This window comes from Etheostoma spectabile, chromosome 5 (assembly GCF_008692095.1).
Source record: "Etheostoma spectabile isolate EspeVRDwgs_2016 chromosome 5, UIUC_Espe_1.0, whole genome shotgun sequence".
NCBI classification, from domain to species: Eukaryota; Metazoa; Chordata; class Actinopteri; order Perciformes; family Percidae; genus Etheostoma; species Etheostoma spectabile.
The window spans coordinates 29,368,461-29,384,392 of record NC_045737.1 but is presented as its reverse complement, the minus strand read 5'-3'; the positions used below and the strand labels follow the sequence as shown (position 1 = coordinate 29,384,392).

At 45.4% G+C, this 15,932-nt stretch overlaps 1 protein-coding gene across 13 annotated transcripts in view; it reads left to right on the top strand.

Moving 5' to 3' along the window:
* fbrsl1 (fibrosin-like 1) overlaps positions 1 to 15,932 on the top strand; it is a 307,681-nt gene that overhangs the window by 199,664 nt on the left and 92,085 nt on the right. For 8 of the 13 annotated variants that reach the window (XM_032516007.1, XM_032516014.1, XM_032516008.1 and 5 more), the window contains 2 exons: positions 1,645 to 1,674; positions 14,384 to 14,413. The exons of 1 other annotated variant lie outside the window; for it this stretch is intronic. In XM_032516007.1, the coding sequence (XP_032371898.1) occupies positions 1,645 to 1,674; positions 14,384 to 14,413 (60 nt within the window). The remainder of the gene's footprint in view (positions 1 to 1,644; positions 1,675 to 14,383; positions 14,414 to 15,932) is intronic. 4 more of the 13 variants (XM_032516010.1, XM_032516013.1, XM_032516012.1 and 1 more) reach the window with 2 other exon arrangements.

Below are 15,932 nucleotides of genomic sequence, written 5' to 3'. Positions count from 1 at the left end.
CATAGTAAAGCAGCCTGGCTCATCCATAATCAGCAGACAGAGATTGTCTTCATGCCAGGAGAGAACTTCTTTGGAAATAAAGCACTGAGAGCATCTACCAATCCGTCTTTCTATCCTCACTTCATCATCCCTTTTCTTTTTATATCCCCTTACTCTTGGTGTTCTTGCCCTTTAAATCTCTTTTCTTGTACTATTCTTTCCTTCATTTCTCTTGGTAAGATCTTGCGTCTCTCTCTCTCTCTCTCTGATTCTCTCTCTCTCTCTCTCTCCAACACTGTCTTTTGTGTTAACAGCCTTCCATTTTTTTGCAGTGGAAGAGCCACTGGGTGCACATCTACAATCTTGCCTTTCATTTCATGGCTTCTGGAAATGGATGTTTTACTGCCTTCATTAAGGCATGCAGCAGTCAGCACCGTGTTTTCCCTCTGAAGTTTAGCTCCATGAACCTCGCCATTAGAGGACATTATGGCCCCAGATTTCAGGGCACAGTGGAACACTGTATAATTTGATTAGTGTTATTAATCAAGTGGAATACCGCTCCTTTTACCCCACATCTCCCTCCCTCTTCCTCCTCCTCCTCCTTTTTTGCCATTTCAATCCTGCTTTCAAACCCCATCAGATGTTCCCTTCCCTCTTCCTCCTCCCCTTATCCATGCACTTCTCCATCTCATGCACTACAACACACATGTAAAGTGTTGTCAAAGTGACAAAGGACCTTACATCTTCCCTTTTAAAAACAATGATTTACCACTTGTTTTTTTCTCCCCCTTCATAACTGCCCACCCCTCTCCAACACATGCACCCCCTCTCTTAGCCCAGGACATAAATCAATTGAGATGAAAGTGCCATAATTGTGCTTGCTGGGAGGGATTTGAGCAAAATTGCGCTATGAATTTTTTAAAGGGAATTTTTACTAGCTGTTCAACGAGACTTGGGAGGCGAAGGAAGGTGAGGCCATGAGGATTTATGGGCCTGGATTCTTCATTACTGAAGTAATTTTCCTGCAAATGATAGTGCAGCACCCTGGAGGGGGAGCGCTGCCCGCCTGGGAGAGTACAAACCTGCTTAATCTCTCGTGGAGAGAGAGCAGCTCAGAGCGCTAATATCATCTGTGAGGGACCGAGGCTCCATTTGTTCACATCTAAACTGCAGCTAGTGTATTTGTGATTCATAGTAATTGATTGCTCAGATTCCTTACAGGAGTGGCTATACGATTTGATTTCATAATGAAGGATAGTTCTTTTAGAACTGCTTGGAAGAATTCTCCGAAGCTTAATAATAATGTTTTCACACCAAAAAAAATGTGTTCAGTATGATTTACAAAGGTTGATAGGTACACTACAGTAACTAAAGGATTAACAGGGCTAGACATCACATAGTCTATTAAAAAGTAAAGATGGAGGTGAGGAATAACAAGGAACGTAAGATAATATATGATCATTTTTCTCTTTCTGTCACCCCGTTATGTATTTGTAGTGTGTATGTCATTGCTTGTGCTGATTTAGCCCTGCTTTACCAAGATGTCCTATTATTTCTTCAGCAAGGGGTCTCCACCTTTTTCTCTACCTTTTGGTCTTTCTTCCCTCCTCATTTTTTAACCTTCCTCAGTCCAATATGGCTGACGCTCTGTCTCCATCTCTTTAGGTGCAGCCAGCAGCAGTGGCCCTCCTCAAGGTTAGTGCGTCCACGATGCCAGGTCTCATTCTTTATCCTGCCTGCCGTCCACTCAATTTTACAGCTCAGTAGCTTGAGAAGCAGAAGGGGTAAATCTGCTGCAAGAAGGAGAGAGAGAGAGAGAGAGAGAGAGAGAGAGAGAGAGAGAGGAGCAGGAGGAAGCGGGAACCAAAATTATTGTGCACCCTATCGCAGATTGAAGTGGATCTCATTCCAGGCACACTAACAACTCAAGACAATTAGTCACTTCTCACTAGGCCAGACCTGAGGCTCACTTGAGGGCCAAAAAGAGGCAGGGAGTAGAGGGCCCACTAGCATGGCGAAGCACTGCAGTTCCAGGAGCGACTCAGTGGAGGAGAGAGGCAACTTAGGGATGAAATAGCTCTGAGTTCTGCTGAAATGGCTCCTTAGGGTTGTTTTTTTTGCAACACTAAGATAGAAATAGGAGTCTGGAAGTGATAGAGAGCCTTACAAAATACTTATTTCAATGCACATATGTTAATGTTGCAAAATTTCTATAGTAATAAGTAAGGGCTATATTCATCTTCTACTGCTCAATAATGTGTCACACAGTGTTTTTATTTAACATTCTTCAAAATAAACAGAGAAGGCAATGTCAGTTCCGTTCCATCCATTAGGCGGTCCAAGGTAGTTTGTGGCCAAAGATGAGGCCTGAAGCTTCAGCCACCACATGCTCCTGAAGTGAAGCGTGACTAAGGTGGGTGGTGCGTGGAAGATCATGGAGTGGAAAGAGAGAAAACTTTGTGCCGGGCCCTCTGCGGAGACGCAGCGTGACCAATTGAGGTGAAGGGGATGAATGAGGCTATTCACTGGGGCTAATGAAAGAGTTCCTGCTGGGCCTTGAATGAGGGTGGGCCCATCTGCACCACATAGGCGTGCATAAACCAGTGACCTCGAAAATTACCCAGGAAGCACTTTGGGACAGTCACCCCAGCAACAGGCTGGGGTTCACATAGTAACCAGGCGCTTCAATCAGTGCCTGGCAGCTTCTTAAACAGAGCAACGTTTTTCTCTGCATTGAAAGAACTCTGTGTGAAATCAACTTCGAAGGACCCCCCTCCACACACAACACACACACACAGTTTGTTTTTAAGGGGGGAGCTGCCAATGATTGTCCCATGTGAAAATGTCCAGAAGCTCTCACCATCTTTGAGAGGTGTGAGATGCTTCCCTCAGGACTTTTCCTTTTAAGACACAAAGACCTGTTTGTCTTGGCTACATATGCACATGTGCCTTTAATGCACTATTGGTTAATTAGGTTCAGGGCATGTATAGTGACAGGTACAGGAGGCTTCCAGATAAGGAATGATTCCTTCAGCACGCCTGGGGACTGGACATTAAGTATCTTAACTAACCAGCATCTTCAAGGCTCTGGTTCATTGGATTTCATCTGTGTTTTTTGTCTTGTTTAATATATTCAGTCTTGATGAGCCAGAGGCATGCAGGTCATTGAAGTTCCATTCCCGTCTTCGTTCCCTCACGGAACTTTTGACAGCGTGAAATGACAATCCGCCCCTGCACGCATCCCCCACGTCAAAAAGTAATGAGATTGTGCTGCTGGAAATATCACTACAAAGCATCAGGCCTGCACTCGGGTCTGACTGCACCTTCAAACAGCGCTGCCTGCCAGCTCGCCTGCCTCGCCTGCCTGCTGAAAAAGGAGCGAACAAAAACAATCAGAATCAGAGACAGAGAAACGGCAAGGGAAGCTCCCCCTCGCTGAGACAAACGAGCACGCCAGGACCTTTCATCCTGAGAGTGATTAGCCATCCGAAACGTTTTAAAACCCAGCTTTGAGTGTGTTCCTCAAACGAGAGAGTTCCATTGAGGAGTGGTGGTGAGATGTTTCTCGCTGGGAAGCGCCAGTGATCTAGTCTCTAATTGTGGCGTCGCTGACAAGGCTGGTGTGGCTGGGAGCTTTTTAAGCGGGGCTTTTTGCTACGCTCTTGTTCCCTTCCTGTCAGATCCACCACCAAAGGCACAAGGGAACAAAAAGACCCGTCAGATTCTGTTCTTACATCCATCTGCCTATTGCTTTGTGCATAAACACAGGCCTAATTTAACACACTAATATGCCCTGTTGCTGGTCTAATGTCACCAAAACTACTACTAATAAGCGCTGTAAAATGTGTTGTTTGGTTGCACATATGTAATATTATCTAACGTGGTTTTCAGTCTGTGTAATTGCTGCCTTTACTTCTTTCATGTTCTTTCATATTTCATTGATCGAAGTCTCACATTGGCAGTGGTGTTACGTCTCTTCTGCTGTATAGCGGGAACAAAGTAATGTTTAAGGTCTTTGAGCGGCGTTCAGCAGAGCTGGTAGGAGCTTTCGGAATTTGTCCCTGAAAACCTCACGGATCCTCTAATGTTCCGAAGCCAGGCTGTCAAAGGTTTGAGGAATCGAAGGCTCAACGACAGTGGGTGGAAGGGAAAAAAAAGGGAAAGGGGTGGAGGGGTAGAGAAGAGAGGAAAGGAAAGGAGTAAAACCCTAGCTCATAAAAATCAGTATTATAACAACATTAATTGATGCTGCTGAGTGCCATATGTGACGCCATATGGAAATGCTGCCCCAGAGGCCTGCTATAATAGACAGCCTGCAGCGGTGCACACAACTTGGCACATTTACAAACAAGGGACGTCCCATTAATATCAGCCACGCCGACCGAGCAGGAGACGGTGGGAGGGAGGGAGGGGCGGCGGGGGAGGGGGAGAGAAAATAAAGAGAGGGAACCGAGTTACCTCATGTTTGCCGTCTTTAGTCCTCGTGTTTTTACTATTTACCCGCTCGCCTCACACAATCATTCCTACCAAATTAAGAGACAATTCCATGTGCATATCAGTGTGCATTCAAAATCTCTGCTCCTCTACTCCCACGGTTCCTTAATTACAGTAATAAATGGCCCCTCCCTTCTCGGTTGATCAGACCGCCCTCTGTCCGCCCAACTGTCACTCCCACCACAGATGCCCAGTGGTCCTTTCATCGCACACACACATACACAAACACACACATACATACACACACACACACACACACACACACACTCACTTCAGCAGGTGAGGTGATTCATGGTACCTGAACGAGCTCTGTTTAACCCCATGTGTGCCTAAATCACAGGGCAGCTGTTATTTACTGCTGCTGTCCACAGTTTCTACTGCTTGGTTGCTCACAGTACCGTTCCCTCTCTCACACGCCATCATGTTTTTTACACAGACCGTGTCTATGTGGGCACTGTGCAAGACATTTTTTCACCAAAAAATGTCACTTGAGTTGATAAATTAAAATAACATGTATTACTATATATTAGGTTTTATATTTGACTAACAATTCTTCAAAAATAACTTAGTTACCAACTACATGCAGCTAATGGTTATTTTCATCACCAAATAATCTGTTGATTGTCTTTAAATTGTTGGAAACAAATGTCCACCCCGTCTTTGAATTGCAGTTTTTTGGCCAACCAACCGCCCAAAACTTAAAACATGTTCAATTAACTAAGATACAGTATACAAAGGAATTACTAGAACTGTTGGGTCCTTGTAAATTATAGCGTGTGGTCTAGACCTACTCTATCTGTAAAGTGTCTTGGGATAACTCTTGTTATGAACTTATACTACAATTAACATGGAATTGAATTGAATATAACGTAAAGAAAAGCAGCACATCCTTGCAAAGTAGAAGGAAATAGAAGACAGTGTGCTTGATAAATATTCATCAATAATTAAAACTAATTGTTTCAACACTAGCGGAGTGTTAGAGCTGACAATAATAATTACAGAAGTCATGGCGCGAGGTGGCGAGAATCAAGTTTGAACTCTCTGAAGTCGATGCTTTGATCTCACATGATTTGATGGCACCATTAGCCTCAGGTGTGTGTCATGCACATGCACGGGCCCTCGCGGCCACTCGTAGTCTGCATGGAGACGCCTCCGTTTTGCGCGCTGCTCTTCCGACTCTTCTGACGTGCCCAGCGCAGGGAGGGAGAAACAGAGATCCTTACGAAACCAAGTTGTCAGCCATTCTGTTGAGTTTTATAGAATGTGAGGTGAAACAAGAAGAGCGTACAGCTGTTTCCTCCCTGACACAGAGGGAGGCAGATGAAGAGCAAAAGAGAGAAGGAGGAAGAGTGAGAGCAGGAGCGAGAGAGAGCTCTCCGCTCTGTGATGTGCGCTGATGTAGCGGCAGCTCTAGGTCAAACGCTGCCAGTGTTTTTTGTTCATCTTCGTCTCGTCTCCCCAGTGCTCCTCTAAATTATTCACAGCCTGAAGATGTGCACTGTGGCTGCCTCTTCCCTTACTCTCTCCTTCTCTCTCTCCTCTACATTGCTCTCTGTCTCTCTCCTTCTCTGTTTCCCATCCCTTCCTATGTCTCTCATGTGACTGCTAGAGTCGGAGGCAATGAACAGAAGTTTCTCCTTCGCAAGCTGGTAAATCCCCCCATCCCATCCCACAGCCACTCATCTACCATCAACCACCCACCTTTCATCACTGACTCCATCTCTCACGCTCCTTTCATCCCTGCTTGTCCCCTGCTTGCCTCTCCTGGCTGCCAGACTAGAGCCAGCCGCTTCTTTCTTTAAGGGGGAGGCTGCCAGCTGTTAGCATCAACTGATTGGTAGCTCCTGCATCTTTCCACCTCCCTCACTCTCTCTCATGATGTAGGGGCCGGGCTGACAGGGTGTCTTTTCGCTCTGTTTCGGTTTATTCTCTTGTCTCTTCCAACTCTTTTAATGACTCCCTGCTCATTTTATCTAGCCGCGTTGAGAGATAAAGCCCAAGTGCGCACCAAATCCTCGGGCCTGTCGATGGCGCTGATTAAAGATGTGCCCGTCAGTCACTTCACCTTTAACAGACTGCCTGTCCTTTGAAGATGGAGGGAGCTGCTAGAAACCAAGGACACGGCGGGGCGAGGGCTAGGCGGTATGATGATATGCACCATAAGACGATCAGAGATTGTCATTCTGTTTTTACTGAGCTATCCATCCCTTTGTTTGTGGGTGAATAAGACTTTTGGGGGCAATGTTGCAAATCAGCAAGCAGGCAGAGGATGTATCATAATTTGTCCTGGATTTAATTTAATGGATCCTCTCGCCTGGTTGTTTTATCCATAAATAGATCTAAGTATATATAGTATATCTTAACATAATATAATACATATATATTGTAATATAAAATGGAAATTACAGAGATAGATAGAGATTAAGATTGTATCCATATCGCCCACCCTAAGCTTGGGGCGCAGCCAGACGCCCATGCAGTACCTCTGTTTCTGAGTGTGTGGGCTTATAAACAGATAATTATTGTCATGTTAACTAGGAAGATGCAAGTATGGAATCCTGTTTGGGCAGCAGGGGCTGGAGGATGAGGTGTGCACCTCGTGGCCACCTGACTGGAGAGCAAAGCGGGGGGAGCGGTTTCATCCAGTTGCAGCCGTTGCCACAGGACGCTCATTTGTAATTCTGCACCCTGCCTACAATAACGTTTGATCATTGCAGAGGGGGGACAGGAGGTACAAGGCGGGGGAAGGGAGCTGAAGCTTTCTCCCTCTCTCTCTTCGCTCCCCCTCCCCATACCCCCTGCCCGCCCTTTCGCAATTGCTGTCACCCAGTATGAATGCCCCCTCTGGCCCGATGACAAGTCTAGCGTGAAACGCTTGGCTGCCCCTGAAATTAGCAGTAGAGCCCCCCGGCGGCACATGCTTCTCATGACCAGCACACAGTAGGCTGCCGCCAGATTCTTTTCATTATGGTGGCCAGCCAGCCCCCTAACTCTACCTCCTTCTGCCTCTTCCTCCATCCCACCCTCCTCCCCCCCCCTTCCCCCTGTGCGCCGGCCAGAGCTCAGTAAACAGCATCTGTAGTGCTCATCACATTACTGTCATAGGGAGGAGAAGGAAGGAGGGAGCCAAGCTCTCTGTGGGTGTTGCTCTTATTTCTGTGTATCTAAGTGTCTTTGTGTGTGCATACAGTAAGTGATTTTTGTGCGATAGTATATGCATGCATGTGTGTGTACGTGTTTTTGTGTGTTAGCTTGACAGGATTAGTGAGGGAGAGAGAGAGAGAGTAGTAGCAGTACAGAGAGTGAGAAAGTGCGAGAGAGGGGGGGAATAGCATTACAGAGCGATGCCTGGAGGCTCAATCTGTTCCTCACTGAGCTACATCAGTGTTAGAGACGGCAGCTCGGGCCGCGGGGAAGCCTCCACTCGCTCCATCAAACTGTCAGGCAGCCAGCGGAGCTGCACAGGGAGACTCTCAGCTGCCCCCGGGGCCAGTTCAAGTCAACATCCCATTTCCTTGCCTCCCCGCCTAATTTCTCCTACGCCCCGACTTAAATTTCCAATGCCCTGTGTCTGCTGCTGCAGCTCAGCAGCACCGGGCCCGGGGCCGCGTCAAAACACTGGGAGGTGCTGAGGGGTTTTATGTGTGGGTTCACCTCTGAAAGCAAGATAGCGAGCTAGTTACAGCCACACGGTCAGCAGAGACAGGAAGGAGCCGAAGGAAACCTTATGAAAGACGAGGTGAGAAGAAAAAACATAAATCAGTGTGGTTGTTTTTTTTCTCATTCTCTCGTACCCACGTCCCCATTTTTCTGCCACGACTATATTCGTAACACAGTTGTGTACTCCCCGTCCCTTCAGGTTTCTGGAAGTTTTCTTCTCTCTGTCTGAGCTGAAGAAATGCTCCCTGTACCCTCATACATCTGCCATTACTGTCTGTTTCCCCCTCTCCAAACTACTCCAAGGATCACTCCTGCAGCCCAGTCGGCCCCGTCGCTCCCCCAGCGAGCGCTGAAAGCAAAGGTTGAGGGATTTCTTGTTGGAAAGGACAAGGCCGTCTTTTAATGTAGTCAAGAAAGGGGACAGCTCTTCAAGTTTACCGCCACCTCTATCACCATCAATCTGTCCGTGCACCCCTCCCCGTCCTCCTCCCCGGCCTCACCACGTCCTTTGCATGGAAGTGAAACAGAGAGCTTCCAGGTCTCCGTGCTGTTTACATGGACTCTGGGTAATGTTAAAGTCTGCTTAGTTTGGCCCCGGTCAGGACCATATCTTTCCTCACCCCGGCTTGATTTACATGGCCCCCGCTGATTCTTCCCTTAAGTGTGTCAGCTCTGAACCAGAGGCCTCTGTGTGTCTGGCTAATGCAAAGAGCATTTCTCTGAGCTTGTCTTCTTCAATCCCCTTCCACTCTCATTCTCCCTCTGTCCTCTTTCAATGGGCCTCAGTGAAAGGAGCTTTTGCTGGAGCCGTCTCTCTGTTTGCGCAGCCAACTCCAAGGTCCCGAGCTCAAATATGGTTTTACGTGAGAGCCTGTCTTGGCCTCTTCTGCTGGTCGATATTATTTCTACCCGGCAGTGCTTTTTCTCTCAATCTCATTCCCTCTGGAGCCTACATCTTCACTAGGATCAATACTTTCCTAATCCAGAGCTCCTAGGCTGACCCAGGGTAATCAGCTGACTTCCCATGCTGCCTGCTGGGGGGTTAAGGGTCAAATGGCTGTATAGATTTGATCCTGTGATCAAATCACTTTGCTAGGTGGTGCTTTCAGATACAGCTTGTCGGGTCAAGAGCAATCACTAGATTTTTTTTATGTATGGTTGAGAGTTAAATGCAGTGGTGCTAGTAGGCCTTTTAAAGCCTAATATCAATACACTGCTCAGGATCCACAAGCATTTTTTTCAAATAAGATGCACTGTAGCCATGAAACTTCAACCTTATCTGAATCATAGTTCTTTCTTTTATGACTATTCTGATGTCATTATACACACAAACACGCACAACAGAAGAGCATGCACCAAAACGTCCTATTAAAATAATATGAAAGCTGAGTTCAAGTAAGGCTTCATCCTTGGCCATGAGGCCAAAGAGACCTTCAGATATCCCGCTGATGCTTTAGGCCTGGCAGGAGGTCCCCCAGCGGACCCGAGGCTCTGTTTTCACGCCCCATCAGAGGGGCCACGGCGCCTACATCCCCACACCTCATCCCAGCATCCGCAGGAGGGAAATTGCGGGAGGAAATTGGTGTTGTTCCACCAGTATCCGACACTGCTTTGGTCCTCGACTATCTAAATGGACCATTACCCCCTCTGTGTGCTCTCACTCTAGGAGAGCTGGGTTTGTCAGTACATTCTCCCATACAATCAGGACTATCTCAGTAAAAGTCCCTAGAGAGATGTCTTCTAAATTGAAGCCCTTCTCTTGTCAGCATCAAGATGTCTACATTTGCATTGTCACCAACAAGCGTTTAACAGCTGCTGCTGTCTCACTGTTCAATCACCGTCTGTGTGGCCCTTCTTTCATTTTTAAATGCTGCATCAATTTGTCTTGCCTTATCAGCAGCATAATTAATTTCTTCTTCTCACTTATCAAGATTTTAATTTAGGCCATTCACTGGTACAAAGCAATGTAAACATGTTTAGGAATCTAGATGTAGCCACATCCCGACCTGATCAATTCAGCGTTAAAGTCATTGCATCATTGTTTTGGAGAACACTTTGAAACGTGTTGAAGGCAGTTGTTTGTATGTTATCTAACATACTCACAACATAGGCCGGTGGCGACATGTCTTAAAATGACTACCGCTATGCAAGATTTAAAATTATAATATCCAAGCACAGACACTTGCATATGCTCTCTTCTTTTGCTTTCATGCATTATATTTACTACTTTACTCTTTTTGAGTAGGAACCGACAGTGACAGTTAAATGCCAGCAGCTCAGTCAACTTGTTTTGCCTATTGTTTTTCTGGATTTCTTGCAGCAAGTACAGGGTTGCGATCAGTATTCAGGCAGACAGTCTTTGACGCCATGCCAACATTTGCTTCGCCGGGCAACTTCCTCCTCTGTTCCTCTCTCTATCTCCGAGGCAGAAATCATGGCAGACTGTCCTCCGAGTGTGACAAGTAGAACTGTGTGATTAATTTGGCCAGTCGATTTAATGTGCTCCGGGATGCACAACGCTTATTGTCTTCCCCCTGCACGTCTATCGGAATCTGCCAGAGAAAATGCCCCGGGAAAACGGGGAACCAATTCCCCCTTCCTCCCTCTCTGTTTTTTTTCCCCACTTGCTCCTTTTCCCCCGCCCGGCCTCATTTTAGGGCCAGCTCCCCGGGTTTGTTTGGGGGGCCACCCCCAAGGCCCGAGGCCTGGCTCCATTAGGGTGCGGGCGGAAAAAAAAATCCCCTGCTCTAAAGGTTGAAAGTGTGTAAATGTAAAAAAACGCACCCGTGTGTGTGCGGTGGGGGGAGGGGGGCTTGGGGGGAGAAGGTGGGAGGCTGGGGGGGGAGGGCTGTGGAGAGCAGGGCCGTGAAGCTGAAGTCCCCGGGTTACCCCTTCGAGCAGGCGGTTTCCCGGGTGCAGATGTTGCTGTTGGGGCCGTGCTTGAAGAGCAAGCCATTTGGGTTTTTTTTTAATTTTTTTTTTTTTTTGGTTTTTTTTGGTTTTTGGAACATTATAAAAAGAAAACAAACCCCCGGGGTTTGGGGCCCCTGTCAGGAGCTTAAAGTGAGCGCATATCTCCCTTTTTTAAAAATTTTCCCCTCTAAAACCCCCAAAAGGTGCGGTTACGGGATTTTTTTCAGTTGGGGGTTGGGTTTTTTATTTTCCCCCTTTGGTTTTTTGTAAGGTTTTCTAAAAAGTTGTACGCGTGTGGGTTTTAAAAAAATAGCATAGTGTGTTAATGACGGGTCCTTCTCGGGACCCACGCACCAAAAAACCAGAAACAATTTTACTTTCATAGGTTATTGTTTGGTTTTTTTGACTGGGAAACCGGGTAATACCCCAAACCCGGGAAATTAAAAAAATAGAAAAAAAATGCCCCAAAATTTTTTTTTTTTTTTTTTTAAACCTCCATTTGCCACCCCCTCATCCTTGCATACCCCCTCCCGGGTTCAAAGTTGTTTGCCCCCCCCTTTCCCCCTGTTCTTTTTCCCTGCTTTTTGTTTTTTTTTTTTTTTTTTTTTTTTGGTTTTCTCTCCGGTCTGGGGGCCCTAGCTAGTATGGGCCTCTTCCGCTCGCGAACCCGCAGCTCGAAAAGGAAAAAGCACCTTTGCTTTTGCTCCTTTTGATATTATTTTTCCTCCTCCCCCAGCCCACCCTTTTTGAGGCCTCATCTCTGTGCCCAAGGGGTACGGGGCAAAAAAAAAGGGGCCCGGGGCATGACCAGCGAATGCCCCACCCCAGTTTTTATCTCCCATAAATAGGGTTTAAAACTCCCCCCCAAGTTTTTAGGAAACACCCGCTGTGAGGGGAAGTTTTCTTTTCCGCTGCATGCGAAGAATACACCGGTTTCCTGGGGGTAGGGCCAAGTCGGAGATTGGAATCAATTTTCCTTTTTATTGTAATTCGTAGATGGAGCAAGATGGAGAGAAACATTGTTTAGAATGCGATTCCTGTGAGCAAATGGGCGGTTATTATAGGTTGTGTTGTGCCCCTAACAAGCAGTATAGAAATGGCTGACAATTAATCTGTCCAGAAGCCGGAGTCTGAATGGTGAATTGATTGACAAGACGCCTAAGCCACTTTCTCCTCGTACTGCCCTGCACTCTGTAATAATGAAGGTCTTTAGACAAGCAGAAGCCCAGAAATTAGGGTTTTTCAAAAATTCCCCAAGGAAAAAAGGCCTGGAAATGTGGCCCCCCTATTAAATTTTCCAAAAACCCATTTCGTGTGGGGAAATTTTTCCCTTTTAAATTTAAAAATGGTAATTTAAACCATTTTTTAGAGCAGGTTATCAATATAATTTCATCAATATGTAACAAAGAAACACATGATCATAAATTTTTTATTGAAATTTTTTTTTATTTTCTTGATTTTATAAACCCAAATTTTAACCATATGGCACAAGCACAAAACAATTTTAGGCCCATCTTGTATTTTTTAAGGGGCATTTTTTGGGTTTTTTGGGGAGGCACCGTTTCTTGGGTTTTACAAAAAATTTTACTGATTATCCTCCAAAAGGTTTCATGGTTTTTTTGCCCTTTTTTTAAAAAAGTTGTGTAGGAATTTCTTCAGGGGTGCCCCAAAAGGGGGGCTCGGGCATTTCTTGACGTTGTTACTCTGCAGACAGAGATGCGAACACAACAATAAACCCTCCCAAGGGGTTGAGCCACAGTGTTTTTCACTTAAAGCTTTCTGCCAGCAAGGACTCCTGCTGTGTCCTTTGTCTTTGCAGAGATGAATCACGGGGCATGGGAGAACCCCCCCCCCCTTTTCCAACCCTTTCCTTTTCCCGAGGATCTTGGGCCCCCTGAGCCTTGCCCGATTTCTCCGTTACTTAATTTTTAACATTTGGAACCCCGCGCTTAAAAAGGGCCGCTGTGCTTCCATTGACCCAGCTCCCTCCTCATTGTGCCCGGCTCTGAAAGGGAGTCAAACAAAATAAAGAGGCTCCACTTAAATATGTTGCCACAGGGACTTAATTGACAGATTGAAGGCGTTTTTTTCAGTGGGGGCCCTCTCCCTCTCTATGCGGCTCTGCTCCTCATGCATCCTGCTGTGAGGTCCAGTGGGACTGGCCTGCAGCGCGACCACTCGTGTTTCCACAACTTCACGGTCTACTGTCTTGGGGGAGAGAGTTACCGGCCAAGAGCAGTTAGCAACAAATAAATGTGAGAAACGGAAGCAAGGACCATGTTACAGTATTACAGACAGGGGGCCATTTGTGTGTGTATGTGTTGGTGTTGGTCTGTGGGTGTGTGTGTATGTGTTGGTGTTGGTGGGTGTGTGTGTGTGTGTGTGTGTGTGTGTGTGTATATGTATAAATATATATAAATATATATAAATATATATAAAGGAACAAAACATCAAGCAGACATGATTATTTTCTTATAAATTCTTCTTGCTTACAATTTTCAATATTAGAATTTAATAATGTTTTGCTCAAAAGATGTCTCTGCCTGGGAACATATCCCGAATGAAAGGCTGTGGCACTTGGTATCTGCAGCCTTCTCCTCATCTGTTATCAGTAACAAGGACCTTTTTTCCCTTGTTCTTGTTGTTTTGAAGGCTGCACCTCCTCTCAAGATATTTGAGTCTGATCACTTTGAATTTGAATGGAGCGTTTTCACTCTTTGGCTGAATAGAAGGTGATTTGGCCTTTGGCCGTACTAGAACAGGCATATTTCAGAGTACAACCTCTCTTGTTATTTAGTTCCTTTATCCCTGTGGAAGTCTGACATAACAATTAAAGACTGCTGTGACACTAAGCAGGTTTGAAATACCACACTTAATAGGCAATATATTTGAATATCCAGGGATCCTAAGCTCTCTGTGTCCTTGAGATGCTATCTACTATATATTAAAGCACTCTTAAAAGGCTAAATTAGGGCTAACTAGATGACTAGAAACTAGATGCAGCTGAATGCAAAGTCATTGAACAGGGCCCTTCATAATAGAACCCAGTGTATAGTATTATTCGCTTTTCATCTTTTGTAAATTTACAGCATTGAATTTGCAACAAAAACACCAGAATGGCTTTCTGTGAAGCTGTGCCGCTGTTGAAACATGAAAAACTCTCTGAGACTACCGCACTCTCCTTTCCCTCTTCATCCTCTGCCGTTTTGCACTGAAAGCTGTCAGTGAATGAGAGGTTGCACACAAAAATAACATCTGCACTGATTATGGGCTACTGGGGGGGAGCCAAATGAATAATTCCTTATATTTCCTGTGTCTTGTCTCCTTTCTGTTACAGTGTGACAGCGAGAGTGACATTGACGACAAGGTAAGACTGCTTTTTCCTGTTTATTCACCCGCCACATGAAGTGGCTTAGAGTTGTGAATAACAAATTTGAGCTCTCAGCTAAAGAAGGGAGCCAGTCAAAGTGTGTTGTTGGCAGGAGAAGATGAGGGGTAAAAGACACTCTGCCAGTCCCAACACTGTTGATCATTTGCATCTTGCAGAGCAAGAAAGAGACGAATGGAGATGCAGAATAGGAAGAAGCTGTTTTTTTCATGTTAGTTTCCTGTTATAAATATCCTAAATATGCCTTTTAGCCTAGATCATAGGTTATGCTACCTACTGTACAGTACGCTTTGGTATTCTTTAATATACTAGATAGTAATGTCATAGCTCCACTTTGTGCTGTGTACATAATCAGTTTTACTTTAATATTTGACAGCAACGACTTACGTGCCAGGCACAGAAATGCATAACCGTTTTTTTCACACAAATGTTGGTAAAATTTAGGAAACAGTAAGGATTGTTAAGAGGTAAACAAAGGTGTCTCTGTTCCTTAAGATAATCAAAGAGGACATCCATAAATGATTCTGCTCGCTTGCACATTTTTGCTTGTGTGGAGTAATTGTGAATCCTCTTATGAGACAGTGAGGTTACCATTTCTTTAACAGTTAGTTGTACTTAGAGTGGTTAAATGTGAATTTAATCTTCATTTTCCTTTTAAAAGTCTCAAATGTAATCATGGAGAGCCAAGATCGGGGCTCACATTATCAGCAACTCGGTGTGCCTGAAAATAATTGCATATTATTTTGGCGGCGATGTCATCAAGTTTTAACCATTTGACAATTTGACAGATGTAGTCTATCAGTTTCACTTCTGTGTATTTTGTTTATCCAGCCTGGGAGGGGGTTGTCTGATGGCAGCCACCTGGTTACAAGATGAAACGCCTTTGGGGAACCTCACGCATTCTAATTCCTCCACAGTTTAGCAATTACTCCCTGGTAAATGAATGAGATAGCATGCCTAATCTCCTGTAAGCTTAGCTCCCAGTTCTGTGGAAATGTCTGCTGCTCTCCCTATAAATAATACATTGATAGTAGGCCCAATTTGCATTAACTGTAGCCTGGCAAGTCAATAGGCTTTTATCTCTTCATTGAAGCAAGAAGGAACCGAGGGCGCTAGCTAGTTGACACGACAGAGAGACGTAGCAGACCTGTCAGTCTCCATACGGCTCCCTAGAATCACTGTGGGGGGGCAGAGAGGGAAGTAAAATAGGAGGGAAGCTCTGAGTGTTTCCTTTTCAGGGTTTTGTTTTCCTTCCTGCTCTACCAGTTACTCGAGACTTGTAACCGTTCTATGTGGTGTCACACGTTTTGACGTTTAATATATAAAAGTTTGATACTACGGTGCAAAACAACACTCGTATCAGAAAGAGAAGAGAAAGAAAACAAGCCTTGCTGAGGCGCTTTTATAGGAACTCAGTGTTGCTATGCTGCTGGTTAGGTGTCAGCCGCTGTCTGTTTAGAAAAAGGCTCCATATTTGGCGTTTGGCACCAGCGAAGTG